Source organism: Bos grunniens, chromosome 22 (assembly GCF_055505025.1).
Source record: "Bos grunniens cultivar Pamir isolate PY7600 chromosome 22, Bosgru_T2T1.0, whole genome shotgun sequence".
NCBI classification, from domain to species: domain Eukaryota; kingdom Metazoa; phylum Chordata; class Mammalia; order Artiodactyla; family Bovidae; genus Bos; species Bos grunniens.
In genome coordinates, this window is record NC_141186.1 from 30,307,778 (window position 1) to 30,323,950 (window position 16,173).

Sequence of the window (16,173 nt, forward strand, 5' to 3'; positions counted from 1 at the left end):
ACTCATTAATAGAAGGGAAATGTATCTTAACTCTTTGATAGTAAATGACAGAAACCTAAACTGAGCCAAAAATGGAATCTTTTGGCCTCTGTAACTAGATAGTCTACTCATGGGGCTAATTTCGGGCAGATCTGGGTGCTCAATTGTTAGTGGGACTCGACCCTCTGTAGCAGATTCGCTTTGCCTTCCTCTGCCTTGGTTTCATTTTCAGGCAGGTTCTCCCGTTTAGGTGACAAAATGGCTTTCCTAGGCGCCAGTCTTTCACCCTGCAAGTTTGCCAATGTCAGCACTCACCAGCCCCAATAAAATGCCAGGGCAGGCTCTCTCTGGCCCCATGTGGGTCATCTTACCATCCCTGGCCAACCACAAAGACTAGGAGGAGACAACATTCTCACGGGCAGACCTGGGTCATGGGCCCATCTTTAAAGCTAGGGTGTGAAACCAGCCATATCAGAAAGTGTCTGACGTAAGAGTAGAGGACAGGAAGCTATTTAAAGGGAGATTGGGGTGCTCTTGCCAGAAGGGGGAGCAGTTACTACAGTGGGAAGCAGCAGATACCGTACACAGGAGCTGAGTCTCCCATTAGACTTGTGACACAGGGCTGACAGGCCAGTCAGAGCACGCGATGTCAAGAACATGACATGGAGATGGAAAAGCCCTCACCCCTGTTAGGCACTTGCAGTCCCTCCCAGATACTCTGGGGAGCCTCTCTGCACCCTTCCTTGAGGATGATCATCTTCCTTGCCCTTTTGCCCACTGAATCCCACTCCCCTCTCCATCTCCATTGCCTCCCTTTTTCTTTCATCCTCTTCTGTTTCCAGTAAAACAGACAGGGGTGGGGAAGTTCATTGCGGGATGCTCCCTTGTCTTTTGTTTTTAATGTCATCCATTGTTAAACTAGATGTAAGCAGGGCCACTTCATCCAGGAGTATAACTTTGAATGCTGGTTTTTGATCCAGGGAAGAAGAGAGTAATGCTAAGGGTGGCGTGTGGAAGATGAAAGTCCCCAAGGACAGCACGGTAGGTTTGTTCTGATCCTTTTCCATAAGCTGAAGTTGTTGATTGCATGTGATGAACCTATTGTGTGTTTCATACAGTCCACCTAGTAGACTCAGAACAGGACTGGGAGTGAGAAATTCAATTCTGAACTTGGTGGTTTTTTTTTTTTTTTTTTAACTTTATTTTCCATTGGGGTATAGATGATTAATAGGCTTCCCAGGTGGTGCTAGGTGGTAAAGAACCCACCTGCCAATGCAGGAGACATAAGAGACTCGGGTTCAATCCCTGGGTCGGGAAGATCCCCTGGAGGAGGGCATGGCAACCCACTCCAGTATTCTTGCCTGAAGAATGCCATGGACAGAGGAGCCTGGCAGGCTACAGTCCACAGGGTTGCGAAGAGTCAGACACAACTTGAAGCAATTTAGCAGCAGCAGCAGCAGCATAGGTGATTAACAGTGTGTGATAGTTTCAGGTGGACAGTGAAGGGACTCAGCCTTACATATACATGTATCCATTCTTTCCCAGACTCCCCTCCCTTCCAGGCTGCCGTGTAACATTCAGTGGAGTTCCACGTGCTATACAGTAGGTCCTTGTTGGTTATCCCTTTGAAATATAGCAGTCTGTACATGTCCATCCCAAACTCCAATCTTGGTGCTTTTCTATCTTAAACACTGTCACCTTGAAAATACACTGTGAGTCTCTAGAAATGGAGTAATAGTATGACTGTATCATAGAGTCTGAACAGCTCCATACCTGTAAACTTTACCAAAAAAGCTAATTATGGTCGTGTTGCCCTCCCCAGCCATAGCCAACATGTGGAAGTAGGTTTACATAGTGAAAAGCATGACCCTTCCCAGCAAAGGCTCATCCCTTCCCCACTGTAATGAGCAACACTCCTGAGAGTGATCCCGGCTTGGAGGGTCTGGACGCATGGGAGGGGTTGCATCTCAGCATTCTTTAGGGTTTGATGCAGGGCTGTGCTGAGTCTCTCTCTGGGGCTAATGAGAACCTGGTCTGTGGCATGGGCTGCCAGGGCACTGATCGGCCGTGGTCATGCCTCAGAAGCCTGGGTTTCCCAAGAGTGGGCTCTACTTCATTATACTCACTGAAAAGAACATTCAAATCTGCTCTGAAGCCTTGGGAAACCGAAAGCTTCTTTGAAAATGGATGTGAGGACTGACAGTCTCACCTTTTCATGGTTTCTTTCATATGGATAAGTGCAAAGAATGGAAACATCTCTAGGGACCTATAGGCTTGACCAGGCATTGCTGAAGCTGAAACTTCAGTACTTTGGCCACTGGATGGAAAGAACTGACTCATTGGAAAAGACCCTGATGCTGGGAAAGATTGAAGGCAGGAGGAGAAGGGGATGACAGAGGATGAAATGGTTGGATGGCATCACTGACTCTATGAGTTTGAGCCAGCTCCAGGAGTTGGTGATGGACAGGGAATCCTGGCGTGCTGCAGTCCACCCCTCTTTGTGGGGTCACAAAGAGTTGGACACAACAGTAACTGAGCTGAACGGAAAGATATGACCCAGTTTGTTTCTTTTCTTTTTTTTTTTACTTTCTTTTGATTTATTGTTAACAACCAGTTGAAAAGTATATAGCTCCCTTGCTAAGACTAGCAAGGGGGGCACTCTCCATCCCCCTTCTGGTGTCTATGTCAGAAACTTTCTCTGACCCTTTTTATACTTTATTTATTTATTTTTTTAATTTTATTTTTAAACTTTACAATATTGTATTAGTTTTGCCAAATATCAAAATGAATCCGCCACAGGTATACCTGTATTCCCCATCCTGAACCCTCCTCCCTCCTCCCTCCCCATACCCTCCCTCTGGGTCATCCCAGTGCACCAGCCCCAAGCATCCAGTATTGTGCATCGAACCTGGACTGGCAACTCGTTTCATACATGATATTATACATGTTTCAATGCTATTCTCCCAAATCTCCCCACCCTCCCCCTCTCCCACAGAGTCCATAAGACTGATCTATACATCAGTGTCTCTTTTGCTGTCTCGTACACAGGGTTATTGTTACCATCTTTCTAAATTCCATATATATGTGTTAGTATACTGTATTGGTGTTTTTCTTTCTGGCTTACTTCACTCTGTATAATAGGCTCCAGTTTCATCCATCTCATTAGAACTGATTCTAACCCAGTTTGTTTCTTAAAAATGCAAAGTATCTTTAAGGTGCCTAGCTATAAAATTTGGTTGTTATTTGATGTATAGGATTTACAAAAATGTCAGGGGAGGGACTACCCTGGTGGCCCAGTGGCTAAGACTCTTTGCTCCCAATGCAGGGGTGCTTGGGTTCGATCCTTGATCGGGGAACTAAATCCCACATGCTGTCATTTTGAATTTCAGTGAAAACAGGTTTTCCTTGTCACGTTCTTTTTTTACTCACAGTAGATATTGAACTCCAGTGGAAACGATCATGATGGGTGAAAAGTAGCTGAAAGATGTTTGTTCTCCCTCCTGGTCAGCTCGCTCAAGCACATTCAATCAGAAATAATAACACCTTCATGACTGTAGAAATGTCCTCATCCCAAGCTACTCAGCCCTCTCTTCTTCGCTGACCAGCAGGAGTCTGGTGGGCTGGCCTTGTCTGCATTCACTATGGGACAGGGAATGTTCCCTTCCCATAACTTCCTCTCAACACACTCACCTTCGCCCCTGATAGCGTAAGAGACTGCAGACAGGACAGAGAGGAAACGGAAAGGGAGGGCTTGTAGGTGGGAGACAGGTAGACCAGAGTCTAGGAAAGAGAAAAGAAAACCCTCTTTGAGAGGGAAAAGTCATTACTGTTCACTGCTGTTTGGTTAAAAATTCAGTGAGGCTGCTTTCAGCTCATTAGAACATGATGACACACACTTAGGATAGTTAATATATACTGGGCAGCTGGTACAGAGCACACACGCAGCTATTTATGGAACAGATCTTAAATCTCCAGTCCTGTTGTTGCAGTCACAGTACTGAGCCCGTCAAAGGCATATGTTGACTAATTTCATGGTCACAGCAACCCTGGGAGGTCGGTCCTATTATTACTCCCTGTTCACCAAAAGGAAACTGATGCTCAGAGAGGCTGATAGCCGGCCTGGGGCATAGGTGCTCAGCCGGCTGTCATGTTTCAAACTCAGTTCTGACAAGAGTTCAGGGCACATGCACCATGACGAGGAAGAGATATGGGATGAAGAGCTTTTTGAGGAGAAACTGGAAGAACTTGGAGGCTTCCAGTTACCTGTGTGTGGACACTGGCTGTTGATGGATGGTGTCAGTGTATCTTGAGTAGGAGAGGCTCAGTTTTTCTCATTGGGAAGGAGCAGACCAAAAAGTGAAACTTAAAAGTGAAAGTGTTAGTTGCTCAGTTGTGTCCGACTCTTTGCGACCCCACAGACTGTAGCCCGTCAAGGCTCCTCTCTCTATCCATGGAATTCTCCAGGCAAGAATACTAGAGTGAGTTGCCATTCTCTTCTCCAGGGGATCTTCCTGACCCAGAAATCAAACCTAGGTCTTCCACATTGCAGGCAGACTTTTTACCACCTGCACTAATTCTTTGAGGGCAATGCATATCTGCACACACACACGCAATACACACAGTTTAGTTATTTAGCAGAAACAGAATGCCTTCAAGTGAATAGAAATCTCCAAGTCTCTGGCTGTCAATAAACCAGAAATTTCCTTAAGTGTTCTTCACTTGTGTAATCTTGGAAGTGCCTTATAAACTTCAAGAAAAACAGAAAAGGGTTTTTGAGGAGGATTTTACTAATAGCATTCACTTAGAACCAGCTGATACATTTTGAATCAGTGAGAGATAAAGAGATTGGAAGATCCTAGGCCATTTGAACACATTTTTCCCACATTCTTCTCAAAGTCATCCCAGGTGGCACCCAAGATTAGCTTTGCCTCGTTAAACATACAGTTTCGTGGACACAGAGTTTGTGACTTGGGATCCCTTGTATCTTTCTGTGCAAAGTGATGTGTAAAACAGTATGATCTGTGCCACCACGTGAGTGTTCACACCCATGGTTCAGCCACATCTTTGAGCCCGCAATACAGGCTTGGGTAGGGTGTGACAGCTGAAAGAAAAAGTGACCTGTGTAGCTCCTGAAGATAATTGTTTAAAAACGTGTATGTGTTTCTCTTCTTTGGTTCTGGCGTGTTTTTTATTCTCTTCCCACACCAGTCCACAGTTTGGAAAGAGTTGCTGTTAGCGACTATCGGGGAACAGTTCACAGACTGTGCCGCCGCAGGTAACAATGCTCTTATCATCCCTGCTTGGTCATCCCTGCTTACGTGCGCTTGGCTTGTGCTTGTTCCCTGCTGACGTTTGTTTCCCTGTGTTTGGCTTTTGCATATCTCAGGGTCGTTTATTTTGTCACTGTGACGTTTACTTAGCTTTTTTCCATGTGATCATGGCATTTCAATGTTATATGTGTAGGTACGTATGTATATTTACATATTTGTATATTATGTGCATATACATATGTGTGTATGCTTATATATGTATGTATTTTTTCACATATAGCTTGTCTTCATAGTATCCATGACCATCTGTCTAAGATAAATAGGCAGAAAAAAAGGGAAAAAAATTTTCTTAAATCGAAGTATGATTGGCATACAGCACTGTATTTGTCCCAGGAGAAAATGAAATTTGACATTGACTCCTAACACAATTGGTAGTAGGTTTCCTTTATCCATTCCAACCCTTCCAGAAGAGGCAGGTACGTTTGTTGTCTACTGAAGTTTGTAGTTAAGTTGGCACAATCCTTTCTGTCTCTCTCAATCCCTCGCCCTTGCTGTCTGTCCTTCTCTTTATTCCTCTACTCAGAATGAGCCACGAAGGGGAGGTGGGGCTGAATCACCATTAGTGCCTATGATCCCACAGATGAGGCTAAAATGTCAAGTCTTCAGGACTTTACAGACCATTTTCAAATACTGAATGAGTTTCTGAGAGCCCTGTGAATACATTTCTGTTTTACATTTTTAAATCAAAGTATAGTTGATGTACAAAATGCGTAAGTTAACGTGTGCCCAACAAAGTCACAGAGTCACAGTTTCCTGAGGTTATATTCTCTCTCTATAGTCATTACAAAAGACTGACTATTCCCCAAGCTGCACAACAGCCCCGCAGCCTATTTTTCACCTCATAGTTTGTGCCGCTCAATTCCTTTCCCCCTTTTTATTTTGCTTTGTTTTTTTTGTCATGAAACCACTCAAAGAGGAAAATTGAATTGCTAGTTTACAAATCTGTTTTCTTCTTAGGTAGTTCTTTCTGAATGCTTCTGAGAGGTAATATTTAGAATAACATTTTACCTGTTCAGCTTTCAGTTACAGTTTCTTTTTAAGCTAATTGATATTGATTGATCTGCCCTCAGACTTCTTAAATGGTGCTGCCTTTGGGAACCCTCCTAGGCTAACCAGTTCCACGCAGGTTCCAGGTTTACCTCACTGACTGTTTCACCATTTCACTTTTGTTGTCCTTAATTGTTACACTTCTTTTTATTCACTGAAGACAGAACCTGGGTTAAGAGGAACCTGTCCTAAAAGTATAGGTCCCTTCTGTTTTAATAGGGGGTAGTTAGCAGCTTTACAATATGTAGCCAAAAAACTGTGTCTTCGTTGTAATTATAAACACATACATCCCTGGGAAAGGAATTTTTCTGTGTGAATTATTCCCATTTCCAGAATCAGGGAAAATAGTCTAAGTAGTAATAAATAGCCAGGATTGAGCAAAGGAGATGTATTGTTCTGTGGTTGACATCGGAACGAGAGCACTGTTAGCTATTAACCACTGGCTCCTCATTAACCCGCCTCCACCACTGCAGCAGGGCAGCTCGTGTCTCCGGGCCTCACTTCGCTCATCTGCATACAGTACGTCTCGCGTAGCGCTGCCAGTATCCTAGAATTGTCAGGGCCCCGCTGCTTGATGCTACTTGTGAATATTCCATACTGGCCGATGGATCTTCTTTTGCATACAGGCTGCAGCCTTCTTGTCATGCCCTTCTTAAAGTGCTGTGCCAGGAGGCTACACCAAGGGACCAAAAACCAGGCCACACTGAAACACTGCAGTTCAGCCTTTCCAGCACCAATCCGTTCAGCACCCTTTGGTGTACCAATGGTGTAGAAATGGGCAAAACCAAAAGATGAGAAAATGCTGATCTTCTCCTGGCTGAGCTTCATGACGATTCTTGACAGTGGTCAATATGGAAGCTTTCCTCTTTGCTTGCTGATTTTAAGTTCACATAAAATTTAACATTGAGCTCTAGCAAATATACTTTGAAGGTAAAAGGAAAAATAAGAAACTTGTACATAAGACACTTTTCTTGATTGGCTAATGAGTTTCCATGGATGGCCATGATCAGGTACTGTTTACTTTGGGGGGGAATTTTTGTTGAATTGTGACATGTACACAGAGAAGGACACAGACTATACTGTGTGTAGTTTGATAAACATTCCCAAAGTAAACAAATCCCCATAACTGGCATCCACGTCAAGGAACAGAACGTCCATGGCCCTTGAGAATCTCGCCACACCCTGCCTCCCCGAAAGGTGGCCACCAGCCTGACTTCTGACACCTCCCACTGTTTTTGCCTGCTTTCACACATTTCTATACAGGGAATTATTTAGTATCACATCACACATATTTAGCCCAGAGTGAAATTTATTTTAAAAGGAGAGGGAAAGAGGGAATGAAGGCAAGACGGGAAGGACGGAGAAAAGAAAACAATTATTTTGCTGAAGATGAACCCCTCTAGTAATTGGACACGCCCTCATTTATAGTGTATCTAAGTGCTGGAACCTTTTAATCCTCAGAAGACACACAGAAAAACTGACAATGTAAATATTGAGGTGCACACCCTTACCATAAACAAAGACACTTAGGCAAAATGTATTAACTGCAGCACAGTTTCATAACTTTGATAATGCTCATCATTCACATCTAACTCATTGATGCTGAGTGTGCAGGGGCAGAGGGGTGACCCTGTTTCAGTAATGTGCAGCCAACACGTAAATCTGGAGTCAACAGTCTTTACTCCTGTCATTTTGCTGCAAATTACTACATATAGAGTGGCTCCTTAGGACAGTACATAACCTTACTTATCCAGCCACCAATTCTCAAATACCTACAAAATAGCCCCAAATCTGTAATTCAGTCTTAAAAAAAAAGACCTACATTAATCAAAGTAGATAAATACTTTCCTGCCCATTCACTGAAGTGCTGTAATAACAGAGCCACACTTAGGCGATATTTGCTCTTACTTTATACACAGTGCTAACAGATGGTCATTGATTCTCTAGCCCACAGTTAAAATGCCCAGACCAGAATGGGGTATGGCTAGGGAGAAGCAGGAGAGAGCTGGGAGGATTAACAGGACAGGAGCAGACAAGCAAACCACAGAAAGCAGAATGAGCAACTCAGAACACACAGTCTGGGTCCAGTTAGTGTTGGGGCCCAGAGTGCTAGCCACCCCAAGATCTCTGAATGGTTGGCAGGAAGTCAGGAGAAATACTTGCTGTTCTTAACAAGGACAAGCAAGCATCGAGGAACAGTTCATGTGAGTTCACTTGGCTTTCAGAGAGCCGAACATTATGCAACTTGTTTTAGAAAAAGTCTCATCAAAACAGAGTTCCAAATAGTCCAAGGCTTCGGTAACATGTTAAAAAGGGCAAATTACTTATCTGGAAAATTTGTTTGGCTGGGACACTCTGTTTATCTAAGTCCCTGGATAAATGTGATGGGACCGCTACAGCTTTAGCTCACTAAGTTGCTTTTGTTCAATGATTTTCCCTTAGTATTTATCACGAGTTCTCTCATGCCACTTTCTTTTGTTCATCTTCATAACCTACCAATAAAATGATAAAGGTTAAAAAGCCAACTCTGGAAGACTTGAAATGATCACTCATTTCTATTTTTCCCCTGCCTTCCCTTCAGATGATGAAGTAATAGGAGTTAGTGTCAGCGTCCGGGACCGAGAAGATGTCGTCCAAGTCTGGAATGTAAATGCCGCATTAGTCGGTGAAGCCACCGTTTTAGAAAAGATCTATGAACTCCTGCCCCACATATCTTTTAAAGCAGTATTTTATAAACGTAAGTGCTTCATTTCCAGTTACTACTTTCTAGCTTATTCTTTGATACTTTTAAAGACAGAAACTGTGTTGCCAAAGAGGTGAAGGGAGAGTCACTTGAAATTCTATGATCCAGTAAATAATTCAATAAAATACATTTATGGGTCTAAAAAAACAGTTTAGCCTTAGAAATTAAAATGAGATTTTGTCATCTAAACATATGTATCATAAAAAAAGAGATACATTATTGTTTTTGTTATTTCAAAAATTTAAACCTAATCTCAGTCTTGTCATTCTTAGAAGAAATTGCCTTCTATTTGAAGCAACAATAACAAAAAAGTTATTATATGAGCTGGCAGGTAGATTTTCAATCATCCCTTCATAAACAGGGATTTATAATGTGTAACATCTGTATTTGTGGAGGAACTCATTCTGAGCACAGGCATGATTGAACGTTCTACTGAAATGCTAATACGTCCTCATTACAGATGACTGTGACACAGAAGAGAATGCACGCATAGTGGTGAAATGTTAACAGTATGAATAGGTGTGTGGACCCATTGTTTCCATCATGATTCATGTTCATTGCTTTTGTGTGCTCTTTAGAAAAAGTCATCTTTTTCATAATGAAAACAGCTTAGTGCTATTAAACCAATGTTTAGTAGATCAAACTGCAGGTTACAGTTTTAACAGTGAGTTAGAGGAAAGGATTGACAGCCCTGCAGACATATGATGAATTTCCTGTTTTCCCAAACTATTCCAAGAGTCAGTAACCCAATTTTTTTCAACCATGGTGTTTCATTGAATCTAAGGTGCCTTTGATGATAAATATTCTTTTAGTATTACTAAGAAAGAAAAATAAAAGGCTCCTAATTTAACTGTGACATGTTCTTAATTCCAGGGGTCTTCAAATGTGCAATGGGGAGGTGGGGGGGGAAGTGCATCTTAGAATGAATGAAATACACTCCATGGCCATTTTACTTTTCCCAACCCCTTATCAAAAAGAAGAAGAAAAAAAATCAAAATTTATTTTGTCAGTGTCTTACTATGGGATGAATCTAAGGCCTCCCTCTTAGGAATCATATAATGGCAAGCCATTTAGGTTGTAAGCTATGGGACAGATCTGCTGCTGCAGATATCCAGAAGGTGTTTAGCTTCTGAATTTTAAATGGAAGTTTATATAGAAGAGATAGAAGATGGCACTACACAAGTTGCTTAACTGATTGTGCAGCATGGAAATCACATGTTTGTAGATGCAATTTGGATTTCTTTAGTTCAGTTTAGTCGCTCAGTCATGCCCGACTCTTTGCGACCCCATGGACTACAGCATACCAGGATTCCTTAGGGGATGTTGGATTCCTCAGAGGACATTCATTGTATTTTCAACCCAGACATTAATTGAAAGGTCACCAAAGGGTCTTTTTTTCTACTCCCTGAGACTAACTCCAGCAGAAACTCTCCGAAAGGAAGTGTTTCACTGCCGTTTATGAATGGAGCAAGTGCGAGCTTTACCGCCTTAGACCCAGCTCCCCTTATCACTTCAAAGAAGAGGAAAGTGATTTGGAATTGTGAAGTCAGGCCCTCTGGATTTTCATCCCATTTCAACACCGTGACCTCAAGCAAGTCACATTCTCTCATCCTTTCACTTTCCCTTCTTAATATTGAGGAGGTTGGTCTTAAATGATCTCCAAGGTCCCTTCTGCTTCAAAATTCTATGATTAAATTTCTAGCTAACCTGCTGTCAGGTAGCAGCAGACTCAATGTGATAGAAGTGTTTAGGCCACAGAGGTAATTCGGCCATCAGCAGTTAGGCAAGTTTTTAGGGCAGTGGCAATAGCCAGGTAAGACAGTGCAAGGGTGAGTCATCGCTTCGCTGTTGCAATGACTGGGGAGCAGGGGGAGAAAAAGGCCAAACAGAGAAGGGGACGTGCAGCTCCCCGAACTGACTCTTTAAGTGTAGACACCATTGTGAAATTCGCGACTTAGGCTATGGGTCTTAGTAGAAATGCATATTTTAATAGTATAAATTATCATTCAAAAATTCAAAAATTATTCAAATTGGGATTGGAAAAAATAAGCAGTTCTCTTTATTTATATGAAGCAGGCAGTCCTTTACTCAGTAGAGTTATACACCATCCACTGCAGAATTAATTTGGAAAAAAGAAGTTTGGGCAGAAATGTTCTTCATAGCTGGGTGAAGAACAATGATCCGGTGAGCCAGATCACAAACAGCCAACTCCACGCCTTTCCTCTGTCTTGTTAAAGTAGGATCCTGGTGTTAGTATTTAGGAGCCACTTGAAGTGGTAGATTTTCTGTGAACAAAGAAACCTAATGAATTTGGGCCAGGCCTCCAGCCGGGTGGCTGAGAATCAGGCTGTTGATAAAAGTTCTCTGTGCATTGGATACAGATCGGTCATTTGACTAAGAAACTGAAATGAAGAGAGACCTCCTCCCCCGCCACCCCCCAAATTCTGTTAGGTTCTTCAGAGCAGCTGAATGACAAATGTCTTCTGATGTGAGAATTGTTTAGAGCCAAGGTTGGCAAACTGCACTGTCAAACCAAATCTGCCACCTTCCCACCTGTTTTTGTATGGGCTGCAGCTGAGAATGGCTTTCACATTTTTCACTGCTTGGAAAAAAAATCAAAAGAAGAACTACATTTTGTAACATATGAACGTTCTATGAAATCCACATTTCATATACATATGTATATGTATATACAAAGCGTATTGGCACCTAGCAATGCCCATTTGCGTACATATCATCTGTGGCTGCTTTCATGTTACGAGGGCAGAGTTAATAGTTGAGACAGAGACCCTGTGACCCACAGAACCTAAGATGTGTATTCTCTGCCCTCTTTCAGAAAGAAGTTTGCTGATTCCTGGCTTTGAGCTTTTCTATATTTCCTTTCAGCCAAAGCTCACCTAAAGCCTGCAGAACTTTCTCTGTTTCTCAGAATGCGCCCCCCCCCCCCATTCTGAATGTTCTGTTCTGTCTCCATAACCCATCGGAATTGCACTGTCTCAACGGTGACTGCCCCAAGCTGTCCCTCACACTTAGGAGTAATAAAAATCTGCAGACAGTCCCTTTCTCCTGACTTAATCATTTGGTGCCCAGCGTTGCTAAGAGACCTGTGGCTTCCCACCTTGATCCAGCAATAACAATATATTTTATTGCAGAGCAAGCCATGTTTTCTTTAATGTCTATCCTTAAAGTCTTTTTTAAAAAGAGTAAAAAAAAGCATAAAAAGTGAAATATTTCTAAAGTTCTGCATATGAGAAATGTTCAGTTACGTCGGTTCAGATTCCTGGATGCTCATAGGAATTGGGTCAACCTGAGGTAGCTCTCAGAGCTATAAAGGGTGCCTCTCCCAGTGCTGCATCCAAGTGAAGACCGGGTTTAGGTGGACAACCAGGACAATCCTGAAGGGAAAATGATCCTATTCCCTACCAAACCCTGACCCCACACTAGTCTGAAGAATCTAGTTTATCTGAAAAATACAGACTTAGGAGAGGTAAAATGGGCCAGCCCATGTCTGCCTTCCCAGGACTCCCTTCCGAGCAGGGAAGAGTTTCGGGGACAAAGCATGGGGAATCCTGAGTGGCCCTTGGCTGTGTTCGACCTGTCATAGTAACTTTTCCTCTTGAGAGAAGAGGATCCACCCTCGCTTCATGATAATGGTTGAACCAGGTTTGGGGAATAGAATTTTAAACTTGGCCTTTTGCCTTGGAGGACATAGTCTATATTTCACAGGCCTCCTAGTTCCCACTTCTAGTTTATAAAAATGTAAGTCTTTGGAAAATATTGTTGGTCACATCATTTTTTATTCTAGAGTTCCTATTTGTAATTAGTCATTTTGCAAGCCAGACCCGTAGGGCTGGGGGGAAAAAAAAAAAGGAAAAAACGAAAACCATGACTGGGAAAAATAAAAGACCCATCCGTTTACTCAAACTTCATTCCCCCACAGAGAGTGTTTAGAGGTGGGGGAGGACCTGCGAGAATTGCTACCCCCTTGTGTTGTTCTCTCTGTTTTGTTTCACTTTTTGTTTGGTTTGGTTTTTCAAGATAGGTTTGTGAATGGCCCTGTCTGGGTTCTGTGAGGCACCCCCCAGCCCCAGCCCAGCATCCTACGGGGGCCCAGTTTTCCCTGCAGCGTTTGCTCAGAGCCCGGCATATCCTCCTCATCAGCTTGTCAGGATTACTCATCCTCCCCGGCCCAGCAAGAAGAAACAGGCAGCGTGCCCATTGCTTGTTTATTCCCTGTTTTAATTCTCATTATTACGTTTCTCAGGAAATGCACGCCTTAGCTAACAGTTACTGGCACACAAAGGTGTTTGAGTTCTTGCCAACATTTGGGGAGACTGAATGAGATGCCTTAGAGAAGGGTTGCCCCATCCTTTGCTTAAAGTTTTCTTTCCTTTTTTTCTTTTTTGTTTTTTTTCTGTCCTTTAGCCCATGAAGAGCATCATGCTTTTGAAGGTGGACGTGGAAAACACTAATTGCACTCTGTAAAGAATTCTTTGTCCTTTGCTGATTGGTTTTGGAAACGGTCTTAACAGGAGGGAGAGTGAAGAGGAGACCTGCCGGAGCCCGATGCTGGTTCATTTAGAGTGGGTTTCTGCCCCTGCAGATTGAGCAATTAGGACTCAAAGTGGCAGGTGGGGTGGGGGGGAGATTGTGTGGGTTTTTACTGTCACATTACTTGCTTTTCTTTCTTTTTATTTTTGGCTTTATGAATTCTCTGTTCTTTTCTCTCCAGTTTTTTTTTTTCTTTTAAATTCCTCATTAAGTCTAATTATTGTTTTCTATACTCCCCTTTCATTGAGGCACAAGAAATCGGTTTCCCTTTAAGTAGCTCTGCTGTACCTAGTTAATGAGAATATGCATAATCGTGACAATACTGCTTTTGAAAACCACACTGTCCTCCAAGGAACACTAGCTTGGTGAAACCTGTCTTTTGATTATTTGTTGTGACACATTCCTACATACTCTGCACTGGGCATTGTTTTTTTTTCTATCCCAGGGAAAAGAAAAACCTTACTTAATCTGATTTTGCACTGACAGCACCCACATCTTTTATTTTTCCTTTTTAATAATTTTTTTTGTTAGAAATGAAAGGAAAATAATAGTTGGGTTGCCAAACATGAAAACTATAATCACAGTTGAGTTATCAAGATATATGTCAAACTGTAAATCTTTGGACCTTCTGTGGAAGTACTGTCCAACCAGAATTTCAATTTGGCCTTTTCAAAAGAAGGCTTAGAGTGGTAGCAAAGGATTTGTCTCAGTAGGAAACCTTGTAATTTCTGATTTAAAGAGAAAGTGATATTTTAATTGTTTGAACTAACCTTCTTCTGAATTTTGGGTGTGTGTACCCATTTAGGGCTCTCCAAATCAATTCAGACACATTTTGTTAAATGATCCCATTTTCCTGCTCATGTTGTGTGTCGTTTCCAATAATCAATCATCCTCTAGCCTGGGCAACTTTCCCCTGCCTTTTTCATTTAGGAGCAGAAGTTAAATCTCATTTCCAAGATGAATGTGAACATTCATAAAGTTGAACTCTGAATGCATTTTGTTCACATTAATTTTTGGAGTTGTTGAGATACATCGTATTATGTTACCAAATAAATACCAGTTTTAATAGAAGGAAATGACCCCCTCTGGAACACTCAGAATGTTCTGATTTCCCTCCCAGCACTCTGCCAGGCCTCCTCCTAATCTACCTGAAAAAGGCAGGGCCATTTAGAAAGGCTGCCTCTGGCCAGCTTTTTTTCTGGAGTCAGGGGAGCTAGGGCATGCTTATACATCTCACAGAAGGGCAGTGAACTCCGAATTTCCTTTCACCCAGGATTTTTAATTCCTCTTGCATTATTGACCAGCAGAGAGGCGGGGCTTCTTCCAACCCCCAGCCTAAGTTTGTAAATAAAATTCTCCATTCAAACACTTTAAAGGACTTCAAACAACATCTCTTTACAATCATTGTACCCTTCACTTGCATTACTAACCACATCAACCATAATAAAAAAATGATCATGGCTTTTTTTTTAATGCTTTGTTTATAAACTTGAGTTTCTCCAGTGATTTCAAAATGAGGTATAAGTATATCAGACCCATTTTCAAAAGCCTGGAACTTGTTCATTTTAAATATTGTACCAACATCCAACTTGTTTTTAAATTATTGATCAAGAATTGAAAAAAATATTCTGGGCATGAGTTTAAATTCTCTTTTATAATATAAGTATTTTTTTCTGATAGATTAGAAGAAAGGATATAATTGACTTATCTTCTTTATGATTGTCATATATATTTCCTTAAGTAAATGGATTATGAAGTATTTTTATTTTTGAACTTTATTTAAGGCATTGTGGTGACATGTTCAAGTTTTGCATGTATGTAGCTTTTGAAGAAAAACAAATAAATAAAAGGAACAGGAATGTTAGGCTCCCATTAATGTTTTCTAGTTTCTATTGTTTATGATCATGAAACATGGCTTAACACACAAAGTAGATTTTTCTGTCCCAGAGAACTTGTGGAACTCTTTCTGACTCTGGAAAATACCAACCGTGAGAAGGATTTAATTTGCCTAAGTTAAGAACCTATCATCTAAATTACTCTGAGAGAGGATTTTGTCAGATTTTGCTTTGGAAATTGTTTTAATTGAATATTTAGTTCATAAGGGACAGTGTATGAACTAAGCTGATTTAATCAGTTTAAAAACCTCTCATTACCTTTTTGGATTAAAGAAGCTAATACTCTTTTGAGGTACAAGGAACTGTCTTGTGGGGCATGTGACTTTTGTGTTAGGGTAGTGTCCCCTCCTTGGCCGAGGCCGGGGAGAATGGGCAGTCCCAGCAGAAGCCCGGTGTCTTTCTGCCAAATCTTTGCAGGTGTAGCCTGGACTCTGTGTAGAGTCACCCACAGTCCCTCCTGTTCAACTGAGGACGGATCATACCTGTTGAAAGTAATTTGTCTGTATTTTGGTTTTCTTTTGTAAGTGCTTTCTGAATGCTGACTTACTCCATTTTGATATTTCCTCCTCCCTCCTCCACCTTTTCCGCATTTCTAAAGTGAGGGTATAGTTTACAGAGAACATGTCCA

General features: G+C 41.8%; 1 protein-coding gene across 4 annotated transcripts in view; it reads left to right on the top strand.

Annotated features, from left to right (window-relative positions):
- The window catches only part of EIF4E3 (eukaryotic translation initiation factor 4E family member 3), a 73,273-nt gene extending 57,751 nt beyond the window's left edge, over positions 1 to 15,522 (top strand). For 2 of the 4 annotated variants that reach the window (XM_086366783.1, XM_086366785.1), the window contains exons 4-7: positions 960 to 1,020; positions 5,188 to 5,254; positions 8,938 to 9,093; positions 13,525 to 15,522. In XM_086366783.1, coding sequence (XP_086222909.1) covers positions 960 to 1,020; positions 5,188 to 5,254; positions 8,938 to 9,093; positions 13,525 to 13,571 — 331 coding nt within the window. In that variant the 3' untranslated portion in view covers positions 13,572 to 15,522. Of the gene's footprint in view, positions 1 to 959; positions 1,021 to 5,187; positions 5,255 to 8,937; positions 9,094 to 9,559; positions 9,950 to 13,524 lie in introns of those variants that run through there. The other 2 variants (XM_086366784.1, XM_086366786.1) reach the window with 1 other exon arrangement.
- Positions 15,523 to 16,173: the final 651 nt, after the last annotated feature.